Raw genomic sequence first — 14,221 nt, 5'->3', positions numbered from 1 at the left:
ATTTTTGAAACATTTTGAAAAATAAGTTATGAAATTGATAAAATATTAATAACGACAATTTTATGATTAATATGATCGAACTTGAAGTTGTTCGTTTAGAACTCCATTCTTACTCTGAGCTTATAACGTCTTTATATTTTGATGTTAGACCAGAAGAAATATAACATTTAACCATAACTAATTATATGATTAGAAATAAATAATTATTGTAAATAATTATTCATCACGACCACGTAATAGTTGTTGGCTGTAATTTTTGCGAGCATGACTAGAACATTATATCATGGCTAGAAGTCATGACAACAATATATGCCATGGCTCATAACCACGGCAATGAATATTTTTCATGATCGATAAGCTAAATTTTCACAAACCATGTTTAATAATTGATATTTTTATTATGGATTTTTAGTCATAGCCATTAAAACTGTAGGCAAAAGTAATTTTTTTTAAAGTGTAATAAGCTTTTTTTTTGTAAAAATTTCCCAAACAATTCTAAAATAGACTTAAAAACTCATGATCCAAACACGAACAAATTCGCATTGTGAAATCATCAAATATGGTACTGCAAAAAATCCGAATATTGCTGGGAAATTAATGAACGACGACTTGTGATGATTACCAGAAAAATGGGCAATCCATTAATTAATCACTTCGTCCAATTCAGTAATAAATCAATAGAATTAATCAATCACGTACAACAACTCTGAGAGCGAGAAACAGAAAACGTGTTTTTTTCTTGGGGGTGAAAGAGTGTTGTATTATACCAATGTTTATATAGTGTTAAAAACGTAAAAGAAAAGGACAGGAAAATACATGGACAGGCACAACACTGATCGGGATTACAAGTTCAGATTGTCACATTTCTCGTCCCCATCCATGCATCAAAAACCAACCACAACATTAATTTTGGTCCCCCAAAATTAATCTCTATCGCCCTAAAAATCATGACAAGAAACCCCAAAAAGAAAAAACAAAGAAAGAACTAAAAACTTGATCAAATTCCCATGAAATTCAAATGAAACAAAAAAAAAAAAAAAGAAATTAAACCTTATTAAAATATGGACCCTCCTCGCCCTCTTCATCCTCCTCTTTCCACAAAACCAGCTGCGTTTGGGCCCTGGTCAGCTCCGGGGCGGCCGCGACGGTGGGGGAGGAGGGGCAGGGCGAGGTGGAGCCCGTCGTGGACGTCGGGCTCATCAACGCCAGGCAACCCTCGCTCCACGACCTCCGGATAGGGTAAGATACGTTGTTGTTGCGGGGCGAGTGGGGGCAGCGTCCGCGGGCCTTGTGCAAGGCGCACTTGCAGTTCTTGTGGTAGGGGCGTCGTTGGATGCCCATGTCGGCCCCCGAAATGCAGCCTTCGAACATGGCGCCTCCAGCTGCACCCGTTGCCATATCGATAGCGTCGTTGTCGTGTGATTGATCACTCTTCTTATACAGAAGTCGACAAGACGACGTTCTGATGGTTCCGATCGGAATATGAAGGCTTTGTCGTGCCTATGGCTTCTTTGCGAGTGGGAGTGTGTGTAGGTGGGATTGATGGCTTGTGTTCAATGAATGGCATTGGATGGGTTATATATGAGAAAAAGGAAAAAAGAGGCGTGACAATGAATGGTTTGTTATGAGAGCGGTATTATCGTTGTGATGGGGAGAGACATGTGGGGGACTCCTAGACCTAGTGCACTTTGTGGGGCCTCCCTTCCCTTGTGATTTGATTTAACCTATCAAGTTAAATATAGGATGTTGATTTTTTTTACATTTATCTGAAATATAATTACCCAAATTAATTGATTGAACCAGATTAATAATATAGTAAATATGATACACTTGTTATATAATTGATTATTTTTTTTAAAATTATACATCAATCACACGACAAATATATTTTCACTTAAATTATACCCACATCACATCACAAACAAATTATATTTAAACTGTATACTGATCATACGATAATTGTACTATATTTATCATATTATTTGTATCTATGCGGTATTGTCTTTGATTATCACTATGAAAAGGAAACAAATTAATATTAGAGACGAATTCTAATAATAAATTAGCATATATTTAGTGATGCAAAATTTTATTTTATTTTAATATAATTTTTGTAAACTTTTATAATTACAAAAAGTTGTGTTTAGTTGTTCCTGTTAAAGACTACTTGACAATCATGAGAAAAGTATATGTATATGTATATATATCTATATATATTATTGTGTCAAAATTATCAAAGGTGGTAAAGTCATAAAGTCAAATAAAATAGTCATATTCAAAGAAAAATCTACCTATTATGACTAGGAATGCGGTACAAGGGATTCCCCTAAGCTCGTAGAAAAAGAGCAAGTAAATAGAAGGTTTTTTAGAATTGATTTTTTTTTTATCATACATAATTGACAATAAAAAATTTTGTTCTTTTTACGAACCTGATGTATGGAATATATGACAAAGGTGGAGTATTTCTATTGATCGGTCGTATAGGCCCGAGTTGGACATCCAATTGCTTCGATTTGAATTATCCGGAGAATGCCTTATGTATATATCAAAAAGATGGCCAATCAAACCTATTTTATTTCTCGATTCAATAGAAGCTCAAAGAGGTGAATAGGGTCCCAAAAATAACGAGAGATATGGAAAAAGCAGGTCTGATTATGCCTATTCCTAATCCTAAATGGAATGGAACGACGTAGAGATCCATATGTAAACATAGGATCTATTTAGATACGCTCGAATGACCCCTTGAGAATGTACATAACCCTATTCTGGCCCGGTTCGGTATGGAATGAACTTATAATCATGGAATGATAATTTTGACACAAATATAAGGATATTTAAGGGTGAAATGTAAACAACCCTATTGTGTATTACAAATTAGCAAAAAACTCCCTAAAAAAATAGCAATTAATCTCTCTATATTTTTAAAAATACAGTAATATATTTCTTATATTTTTCAAAATGAAGCAATTTATCTCCTTAAACAAGGAAAGAACATTGGGGGTAAAATCATTATAAATACACATCATTAATTATTGATAAGATTTAGCATTATCACTTCATATATTTCACAACTAATAGTACTTTTTTCTTATTGTATGTATATTTATAAGGAGAAATAGCATTTTTAGTCCTATAAGTTAGGTTTATATCACTTTTGGCCCAATTGACTACAGGATTAGCACTTTTAATTCTATAACTTATAAAAATTAGCACTTTTGATCCTCATGCACTTTTTCATCTACAATTTAACAATATAGGTCACACGCCTAGCACGTTGTCGTTAAGTATTTTTGGTTGGAGGAAAAATTATGCCCTCTTTCAATTGTAGCATATGAGTGTTTTATTTGGCCTGATTGATTCATTTGTGGAAGACATGATTTTTTGTGTTGCTTCTACTTGGCTTCAACTTATAAAAATATGGGAATGATAGGATTCAATTTTTGTGAGAGAAGAAAGAAATCGCTATGTTTTTTGTCATAATTTTCTTTAAAATTTATATTTTTTCCTTCAAATGTAGTTATATTTTTCCCTAAAAATGGTCTCAAACTAAAAAAAAAAATATCAATTTTCGCTCCAGCTAAAAGAATATTATTTCCCCTATGTTATAATATAACCGAATAAATTTTACTTAGTAAAATATGATATTCTCTAGCTTAATTATTGAGGATGAAAACGTCACTTTTTTTTTGAAAATTTCTAGGATTTGTTTCTTTTTAATTTACTTTCTGTATTGATTTTTCCTCGTTTTTCACAATAAAAACTAAAACGACTATGTTTTGTGTTTTGCGCTTTCTTTGGTTGATTCAAGGGGACTCATATAGCACTTTTCGTTGTTTAGCAAGGTGTATTATTCAATTATGGAAATAATATACATAACTAGGGCTGGTAGACGAGTCGAATAATATATATGAGTATGACCATTCGGAACAAATGGTTGAATGTTTTGCATAAATGCAATTAAATCGTTGTTGCTCAATCACTTCTTATAAAGTGCAATTTTGTAGTTTACTATTAGGTTTGATGCACCCCTACAATTACTTTTTTGCACACAATTTAGGGATAATTAAACTCTTCTTTCTTGAGATTTGGTATAATTACATATAGATCTTCTATAATTTGAGAAATTACAACTAGTACTCCTGATGTTTGCTTCTTTTTAATAAATAAGTCCTCCCATCAGTCAAAATTCATTGAATTTGCTGATATTGAAAAAATTTATATTTACTCCAATTGATTTATTATTGACTTATAGCTGGTCAAATAAATCTTATTATAATCGAATTACCCTTATACGTCTTCATGCGTTAGTGCATGTGATGTGGTATATATATCTTCACCATTATAATGGTAGTATAGTTCCAAAAAAATTATTTGGCCTCCATGAAATCAATTTTTAAGTCAATTAAGATTAAATAGTGATTTTCATTCAATTTTTCATTAATATCATAAAATTCAGTAAACTTTGACTAACGAGGGCCTTATTTGTTAGACGGAAGCAAACCTTAGAGGTGCTAGATTGAATTCCCAAATCATAGAAGGTCTATTACACCAAATCTTATGGGAGAGAAATGTAATTATCCCTACAACTTTAAAAAGGTGTGATATTAGTGATAGAAATTTGTCCCACATAAATTACCAATCGTTCAATTACACGTTAAGATGTTGTCCCATGTGGATACAAACCCTAATAGGGTCCATCGAATTTTTCCAATTTAAAATCCTTTTTTTATTTTTCTTTTTTTTTTAGTTTTGAAACTTCTTCACCAGCTCACTAATGTTCGTGTAGTGACCAGTATCTCAAATTTATTAAACAATTATTTCATCTAAAAGTTGAAACTGTTATATTAGGATAATATTTCATATTAATATTGGTAAAGAGAAGAAATGGTTAATATTAATATCTTATTAACAAACTTGTATTAGGTGAAGAAATAAAATAGAGGGCAATAGGTAATTGGCCTACAAGTTGTATTTGTATGACTCATGAAAAATATTGGAAGTGTTTGCAAAGGTCTAAAACAAGTGTTTAATAGCTTATTTGTGAAGAATAATTTAAAAAATTATAAATACCTCTCTAAAATTATAAATACTTTAATAAATTTATAATATCTCATTTTAGAGAAGTATTTGTTAGCATATTTGTAATTTTAGAGGGTATTTTACAATTTTTTAAATAATTAGGGATTATTTATAATTAAAGCAAACCTCAGGGAAGCCCACTGTAATTTAGCTTAAAGAATAAGTTGAAAAGAGTGTATTTGTTTTATAATTTTTGCTTTTGAGCTACTTAAATTAAATTAATTTAATCCAAAAATTATAAATAACTCCGTACCAACTTCTACACTTATCTGTAAAATTGTAAATATTAAGTTCTTTTTCAAAACACTTTTAATTTCAACTTTTATTCACTTTTAACTTTGATTTTCAGGTGCTCTTAACTTTTACTACTACTTAATTTATGTCGGAGAGAGAAAAATAGAGATAAGTAAACGTGTGTTGAAAATATATTATATGTTTGGATTTGTATTTTGGGGTAATTTAAAATATTTTAAAATAAGTGGTGTAGGTATGATGTTGGGATTTGGAAAACAAAAATTACTGTTCATTGTCAAATCATATATTTTTATATATAAATATTTTATGTTTAATGTTGTACTTTTGGGAGACAAAAATTACTATTTATTGTCAAATCATGTATGTTTTATATTATATATATATAAATATATATACCTTGCAAGAGAAAGAAGGCATTTAAACTGATAGAGCTCAAAGAAATTGCATTGTTTGGTCCGAAGGGTGCACCATTAGAAGCCTTAAAAAATGTGACACACATGACCTTGTATTTATAAAATGTCAAGGCAATAAAAAGTAGTAAAGTCATAAATGAATTTAATGAAACCATGAGGAGATACCTGACCAAGTGCTTCTCTCTCCGACTACTCTCGTAGTACATTGTCAGAACGAAACTTGCACCGATTCCATCAACAGTCAACGAGAAAAAATCTAATGCTCCACTCACTGGCTGTACAAAAAATCCCAGGAAAGCTTGTCCAAGTCCATGGGCAAGCCCAAGAAGACCATTCTGCCTAGCACTCTCCACAGGTTTCCTCACGACTCCTGATGCTCTACCAACAATTACACATCAGAAACCATAATTTACAGTATAATAAATAAAAGCAATCCAATGAACGCAGAGGCTGTCGACACATATAGGATCTAAAGATATTCCACAGGTAGTTAAATGATAAAGGACAGGATGCCAAACTGGACACCATTATTCCCCGTCAACATCCAGAAACATGCTTTGACATGTCAGAATAAATGCAGATCAAAAGTAATTGGACAATGGTTCCTGGATTCATACAAACAACAGTGTTTTTATCTCTCGACAAAGCTCATCCTCATGTATGCCTGTAGCATCAGTGGGGGCTGATCCTTCCACTTTACAAGGAATCCCTGAGAGCATAATCGAGATGAACCAATCATTCCATCCTCTACAATGTCCTGAACAGCATTTTTATGAAGGCGACCAAAGGGCACAGTCGTGACACAGTATTGGAAGGAGCGGCCTCGAAGAGAGCCAGAATCTATAGCCATTGAAGGAGGTTCAAAAGCACCCTTGATGAAGGGTAAAATCTTCAAAACTTAGAAATGGATCAATACCTAATCTCAAGGGAACAGTTCAAGCCAATAAGCACTAGCCCCAATTTTTTAGGACAGCTAAAATACCAATAGCCTGAGGTAGCACTCCCAGATGGATTTCATGATCATGATGAGGACCATCATATTCATCTACGTTAAACTATGCATGTACCTCAGCATTATAATCAACATTATGCATAACAATCTACAAGTTTGTTGGGGGGGGGGGGGGGGGTTAACCAGTAGCAACTAGAAAAGGATTCATGCTGGTAGATGAGTAGAACTGTTACAAGCAAATTGGCTCATCCATTTTGTTCACAACAACCAGCAGCTTAGAGACTCCCAATGTCTTAGCTAGTTGCACATGTTCACGTGTCTGTCCACCTCTCTCATAACCTGTTTCAAATTCTCCCTTCCGAGCAGAAATTACAAGTACACCTATATCTGCTTGTGATGCCCCACTGATCATGTTAGGTACATAGCTTTTGTGACCCGGGGCATCCAATATAGTAAATCTGGTCGTTTCTGTTTCAAAGTGCGCTCTTCCTACTTCAACTGTTTTTCCCTGCAATATGATTCATACACACTTACCCTGCAAAGAAAGGCATTTGAAGAAAAAAAAACACAGACCATTAACCAAACAACTACAAACGGATAAGTACAGGATAAATCATTCCCTTATGACAGTGTTCGTGTGTTAATTGACCAGTCAAAGCTTCCAATGTTGTGCAGAAAATAGTCATTATTAGTACTAAAATGAGGGTATGTCAATCTAGGGGAAAGGGTCGTGTTTTTCCACATATATTTTTTTATTAGATTTTCGTTTGCCCAAGTTGGTTGGAACTTATTATGGATTTTCGGTCTTAGAGTGGATATTACAAGAAATAAGGAGATAGGAAGGAGAGTTCAATCTTCATCTTTCTGAGAAGCAAACTTATTAGTCATTAGTGCCTCATTTGCCTAAGATATTCATCCGATCATCAACAGGTTAGCCCGCTCTATGTCATGTTAATTATTCCTCCTTCCATAGACGCTAGAAGTTAGAGGACGAAAAAGAGAAATCAAGAGTAGAGAGGTACTTCTCTCCAGCACCAAAGAACAAGAATCTGTGGTCAGCCAAGGTACCGCCAAGCAGCGTAAGCGATGCAACAAGCCCAGCAAGCATGATAGATGCTGTCCCCTGCATAAGAAGGATCGATAGTTACAGCATAGGCAGAATCATGAAACAATATCAGCATCAACTTACACATTACCTGTATATCATCGTTGAAGACCAAATGGGTAGTGCCATATCTGGCCGGCAGCTCAAACACATTATGGTTAGCGAAATCCTCAAACTAAAACCTCAGCATTTATCTATCACGAAAGATGGGTTTGGATTTATTTGCAATTCAAACCAAGGAACATAATATATTTTTTCAACAAGTTCAATCTTTTCCCTAGTATTTTTCCTTTTGAACAAACAGGACATTGGCAAGCACTTGAAGAAGGCACCTGGAACAGAGGACGGAAACATTATAACAGCACGGACCACATCTTGTCATTTTCACTTTCACTTTACACGTCAAGTGGAGGAGGGAAGAAGTGATTACTTTTTTATGACAGTTTAAGCAGAAGGATATCCCTAGTGCCACAGTCTAATCGGAGTCTCCAGCTTTTGTTGCCGGCGGGGTTCGTAGATCTTGAGCTTTGTTGTGTCTCGAATAAGCACGGGGTCGTGCCCAGGAACAGCCTGCAACCAGTCGAGGCGATCGCGCAGCTCCATGATTTCTGGTGGCGCCGACGCAGCCACCCTCTTGTATAACGGTAAGGCTGTGGAACTAGAGTTAGAGTTTGGATGGGAGGAACAACATGATTATGATTATTCTTTAACGATTGTTTGAGCGACAGAGAATTGACAATTAGGGTTTTGAAGTTGGGGAAATTGGGATGCAATTATGGGGTGGAGCAATCGATGTAAAAGTAAAGTGATTGAAATACAGCAGATGAAGAAGAAATGGCTTCTTTGCGCCGGCAGAGAGGAGCGGAGTGGGTAACCAGTTGATTTCTCCTGGTGGAACGTGTTGAGTCACCTTGCACGCCGTCGTTTCTACTGAATCACGTAACACGTGATAGTGCATCGCTGAATCCGCCCTACACGCCAACGCCGTATTCTGAGTCATTGCGGCACGTCATCATAATATGCTGAGTCAACACAAAGGCGCGTCATCTCTGTTGCTGACTCAACCCGGACACGTCATCCTAACAACTGACTCATCTAGACACGTCATCCTTACTGCTGACTCACCACAGCCGCGTCATCCTTCTTGTTGACTCTCCAATGGCACATCATCCTGAATGCTGACTCACCCTTGACACGTCAACTTTGCAGCTGACTCATTGTGGACACGTAACACTTCCTGCTGATTCATCCAAACACGTCATAGTCCTTGCTGACTCATACGGACACGTTATCGTCTTTGCTGACTCACTAAAAACATGTCAATGACTTTGCTGACTCACAGGCGACACGTCATCCAGAATGCTGACTCACCAAAGTAATGTCATCGTCATTGCTGACTCACCACGCTCAAGTCATCCTGGCTGCTGACTCATCGCAGACACGTCATCCTTGCTGCTGATTCACCCACACACGTCATCGTCATTGCTGACTCACCACGCACACGTCCTCACAACTGCTGACTACTCTATACACGTCATCGTCACTGCTGACTCACCACGCAAACGTCATCACAGCAGCTGACTTATTATTACACGTCATCGTCATTGCTGGCTCATCCGTTCACGTCATCGTCATTGCTGATGCACCACGCTCACGTCATCGCAGTTGCTGACTCACCACATACACGTCAACACAACAGCTGACTCACGAGGTACACGTCACCGCCTCTGCTTACTCACCACGGACACGTCATACTCGCTTCTGACACGTCAGTACACGTCATAGCAGTTGCTGACTCACAAGTGACACTTCATTCATTCTGCTTACTCCCTCACCACACGTCATCGCAACCGCTGACTCACCAAGGAGACGTCATCGGTACACGTCGTCGGGGTGCAGACTCACCAGAGACACGTCATCTAGTCTGCTGACTCGTACGTACACGTCATAGCTGTTGCTGACTCACATTGGACACATCATATCAGTTGCTGACTTGTCAATACACGTCATCGTAGGTGCTGCCTCATCGTTACACGTCATCGTTGCTGCTGAAATTCCGTGACACGTCATCCTCAATGCTGACTCATCAGCACACGTCATCACTTTGCTGATTTGTCAATACACGTCATCCTAGTTGCTGACTCATTAGTACACGTCATCGGTTCGCTGACTTATCCTTACACGTCATCGTTGCTGCTGACTCTCCTTGACACGTCATCTTCAATGCTGACTCATCAGTACACGTCATCACATTGCTGACTCATCCATACACGTCATCGGGTTGCTGACTCAACACACACACGTAATCGTCGTTGCTGACTCAACGAAGAGACGTCATCTTATCCGCCGACTTGTCCGGACACGTCATCTCATCCGCCGACTTGTCCAGACACGTCATCCTAACTGCTGACTCACCATGTACTCGTCATAGCATCTGGTGACTCACCAGGGACACGTCATCCCTTCTGGTGACTCGTCCGGACACGTCATAGAATCTGCTGACTCACCAAAGCCACGCATCGACTTTGCTGACTCGCCGAGAACACGTCACATTGCTTGCTGAAACGTCATCGCGGCTGCTGACTCATCATCACCACGTCATCGTGACTGCTGACCACCATGACCACTTCATCGCTGCTGCTGACTCACTGAGGACACGTAATCGCAGCTGCTGACTCATCATGGACACGATATCACGTTTGCTGACTCACTATGCACATGTCATCCTGTCTGCTGACTCACCGAAGACACATCATCCTTGTTGCTGACTCACCAATGACACGTCATGCTCATTGCTGACTCACTAGTGACACGTCATCCATGTCGCTGACTCAGCACAGAAACGTCATCTTTCTGCTGTCACCATTGACACGTCATCTCTCTTCCTGACTTACCACCGTCACGTCATCATGACTGCTGACTCATCATAGACACGTTATCCTTCTAACCACGTCAAAGGTATTTGAAGAGTCTAGGGCCACTTCTTTTATACGCGGCTGAAACAATCAGCCTCCTCACCTTGTTGGTCGTCGCAGTCTCCAATTTTCTCAGACGGCGGCTTTCGACCATCTTGAGCTGTGATTCGCCGATAACGACAGTGTCAGGGATGGTGGGGAGGAGGAAATGGAGATGTTGTGGAAGAAGTCAAACCGTAGAATGATTTTCTCTGCAGGTATCCTTTTCGCATGCGGGTGGAAAAATCAGGGATGGTGGGGAGGATGAATTGGAATTTTCATCATTCTGTATTCTCAATTCTGCTTCGAGGTCTGAGAACGAATTGGGAGGGCTACGAATTAGCTTCTGCTCCCTATGCATGGACCAAGAAGAAAAAATTGTAAGGGAGGACGCGCCGGAGTCCTCATTGGCTGCCACCCTCCTCCCATGGGCCACCAACCACCCTCCCTGCCACTTGCCCACCTACCCAACAGCTCCTCTTCACCAGAGTAGATGGTTCACAAAGGTCATCCCAATTTTGCTCATTATCATGTACCCAGACCCACAAGAATTCTATTCTCAGTCGCCAAAATGAGAATTTTTCCGAGCCAAGCGAATACATTTTACAAACAATGAACATTATCCGTTATGTTAGTAGGTTTCATTCTTCTGCTCTGCTTCTTCCTGCCTTTACCAGTTTCCAAGCATCATATTTCAGCTTTAGCAGTGTTCTCCAATTCAGATATAGGTGTACTTGTAATTTCTGCTCGGAAGGGAGAATTTGAAACAGGTTATGAGAGAGGTGGACAGACACGTGAACATGTGCAACTAGCTAAGACATTGGGAGTCTCTAAGCTGCTGGTTGTTGTGAACAAAATGGATGAGCCAACTGTTAAATGGTCAAAAGAAAGATTCAATGAGATTGAGTCGAAAATGGTATCATTTCTGAAGTCTTCAGGTTATAATGTGAAAAAAGATGTTCAGTTTCTTCCGATATCTGGTCTTCTGGGGACAAATATGAAAACCAGAGTGGAGAAAAGTGTATGCCCATGGTGGAATGGTCCATGCCTTTTTGAAGCGCTTGATGCTATTGAAGTTCCACTGCGTGATCTAAAGGGTCCATTCAGAATGCCTATTATTGACAAGTTTAAAGACATGGGAACTGTTGTCATGGGAAAAATAGAATCTGGGAGTGTTCGTGAAGGTGATAGTTTGCTCGTCATGCCAAATAAGGTACCTGTGAAGGTCCTTGGCATCTACTGTGATGAAGACAAAGTAAGGCGTGCAGGACCTGGTGAAAACTTGCGAGTAAGGGTGTCTGGGATTGAGGAGGAGGATATTATAGCTGGTTTTGTTATGTGTAGTGTTGCAAAACCAATACATGCTGTGTTGCAAAACCAATACATGCTGTTTCTGAGTTTGTTGCCCGCTTACAGATTCTGGACACAATTGATAATGCAATCTTTTGTGCTGGTTACAAGGCTGTTCTACACATCCATGCAGTAGTGGAGGAATGTTAAATTGTTGAACTGATGCTGCAGATTGATCCAAAAACTATGAAAAAGAAACCTCTCTTTGTTAAGAAAGGTGCTGTTGTTGTATGCCGTGTTCAGGTAAATAACTTGATATGCTGTGGGAATGGTGACTGATCTCCCTACTCCAAGTGAATAGTTTGCAACAGTTTTTCCATGAGATGTTCCAACGTTCTACCTCAGCAATCAAAATGAAAGCATGAGCTACTTTTATTGGAATGGCAGGTTGATCAGTATACAGAGTCTTGATTGTCATCATGTTGCCCTTACGGAGTAGTTTGCCATTATTTGTAGCTTTCTATATGAAGCTTTGTTGAGATTTTACCAAGTCTTGTCAAATATGATGCGGGTTGTCCTTCTAAACTGAGGTGTATATGATTGAGAGGTGGTTATACCTGGTCGATATGCCTGCACAATTTATTTGTGTTGGTAGGTGGTTGTTTTAGCAGAACAACAATATACAGTTGACGGATAGAAAAATGTGTTAACCTGGTAATTGTACTCGGCACAGAGTTGTTCCACCATTTTCTGTTTAATGGAAAGAAATCACTCAGACGCATGTTGGTGGAAGCTTTTAAAAAAAAAAGGGAATCATTTATCCTCCTTTTTCAATATAAGAAAGATCTCTGCTCATATTGCTGCAAATGTAGCTGCTAAAGCATATGAACTCGGTTTGTAACCCACCCTTGTACTATATATTTATCGACTCAAGACGTTTATTTTCGTTCTGAGAAGGTGTTTGTATCTTAGCTCTGACAACACGGCTGCCTCAACCTGCTGACTTGGTTAAGTATGCTGAAAGCTGCACATACGCTCCGAGTTACAGAAGTTACAGATTAAGCTCCTGCTCATGATGTGCGTTGTTTTGAGCATGTTTGCTAACATTATGTATAATGTGTCTATATATGTGTGCCTATATATATATAGAAAGTTGAAAAACATAAAAATACGCAGATAAGGTGTAAAAATACAAAAACAAACATTGAGTGTGTTTTATTTTATCTCGAAAAATAGAAAGCTACAAATCCAAACATAGCCATAGATTTCATGTCCCACATGAAAACACTAATTAAGTTTTAAATGCTTAATAAAGACTTATCCAATTAAAAGTTTAAAATGAAACTTTGAGGACATAATTAAGAAAATGAGGGAATTTGTACATATATATCAAGTAATATTTAAATTCACTCGACACTTGACACTGGACACGTGCAGTTTATACAGCGAAATGAATAATATTTCATTTTCTCTCTTATGTGAAGTTGCAAATAGTAAATAGCATTTTGCCAAAATAAGATGACTTTTATTGAAATGAAAATACTGAAAGCTGCAACTTTAAAGTTATTTCCAAAAACTTCTGATCAGAAAAGGTATTTTTTTTTGCAATGTCTCTACTTTTGGATTACAGAGTATATATGTTTATATGTAGATGAAATCAAGTGTCATAATATACACTTTAATACTCATAAGTTCTCTCACTTTATATTAATTTAGTTTCCGAGTTGTTCTTGAAAGAAGGTTTTTGAAATTGTTGTTCCGCAAGTCTCGATTAATTTCGTCGTACATATATATATATATATCCTAAAAGTGAGTTCGCTTAACCAACAATAATCATATAGTGCGGACAAATTTTACTTTAAAAATAGTAAAATCACGCTTCAACACCTCTCCGGAATTTTCATATTCTAACAATCTATAACTTTTTTCTAATTTATTCCCACCAGATAAATTGAATTTATAAACACCCATGAAATATAACTCTAGAACGAATAGAATTACGAGTAGCTAGGTTTTTACTTGGATGCTTATTAGCAGGCTTGACAACTTCGCATGTTGTTCGTGTTACAGAAACGCGACTTCTTTAAATTTGTGAATTCATGGGAATTCCTATAATTTCTCATCCAAGAAGAACAAAAAATAAAAAGAAAAAAAGAAGTGTAGGTTTCAATTC

At 37.5% G+C, this 14,221-nt stretch overlaps 1 protein-coding gene, 1 long non-coding RNA gene and 1 pseudogene across 2 annotated transcripts; 1 reads left to right on the top strand and 2 right to left on the bottom strand.

Moving 5' to 3' along the window:
- Nucleotides 1-817: 817 nt before the first annotated feature.
- LOC105166398 (uncharacterized) lies at nt 818-1,574 on the bottom strand. Its single transcript, XM_011085736.3, has one exon. The coding sequence runs from the start codon at nt 1,396-1,398 to the stop codon at nt 1,045-1,047; it is 354 nt and encodes a 117-aa protein (XP_011084038.1). The 5' UTR covers nt 1,399-1,574; the 3' UTR covers nt 818-1,044.
- A 4,230-nt stretch (nt 1,575-5,804) lies between these two features.
- On the bottom strand, nt 5,805-8,777 carry LOC105166396 (uncharacterized). The gene is made up of 3 exons (XR_002287385.2): nt 7,896-8,777; nt 7,722-7,822; nt 5,805-7,234 (listed from the first exon to the last, which is right to left on the bottom strand). It is a non-coding gene; the product is annotated as an uncharacterized LOC105166396 (long non-coding RNA).
- A 2,007-nt stretch (nt 8,778-10,784) lies between these two features.
- LOC105166395 (uncharacterized) lies at nt 10,785-12,998 on the top strand (annotated as a pseudogene).
- Nucleotides 12,999-14,221: the final 1,223 nt, after the last annotated feature.

Source organism: Sesamum indicum, linkage group LG7 (assembly GCF_026168435.1).
Source record: "Sesamum indicum cultivar Baizhima isolate 11 linkage group LG7, ASM2616843v1, whole genome shotgun sequence".
NCBI lineage: Eukaryota > Viridiplantae > Streptophyta > Magnoliopsida > Lamiales > Pedaliaceae > Sesamum > Sesamum indicum.
Note: the sequence above shows the minus strand (reverse complement) of the source record. Positions and strands in the feature narration are given on the sequence as shown.

Bases quoted from the DNA above. Each gene is read 5' to 3' on its own strand.
- LOC105166398 (XM_011085736.3), bottom strand. From the start codon at position 1,398: ATGGCAACGGGTGCAGCTGGAGGCGCCATGTTCGAAGGCTGCATTTCG.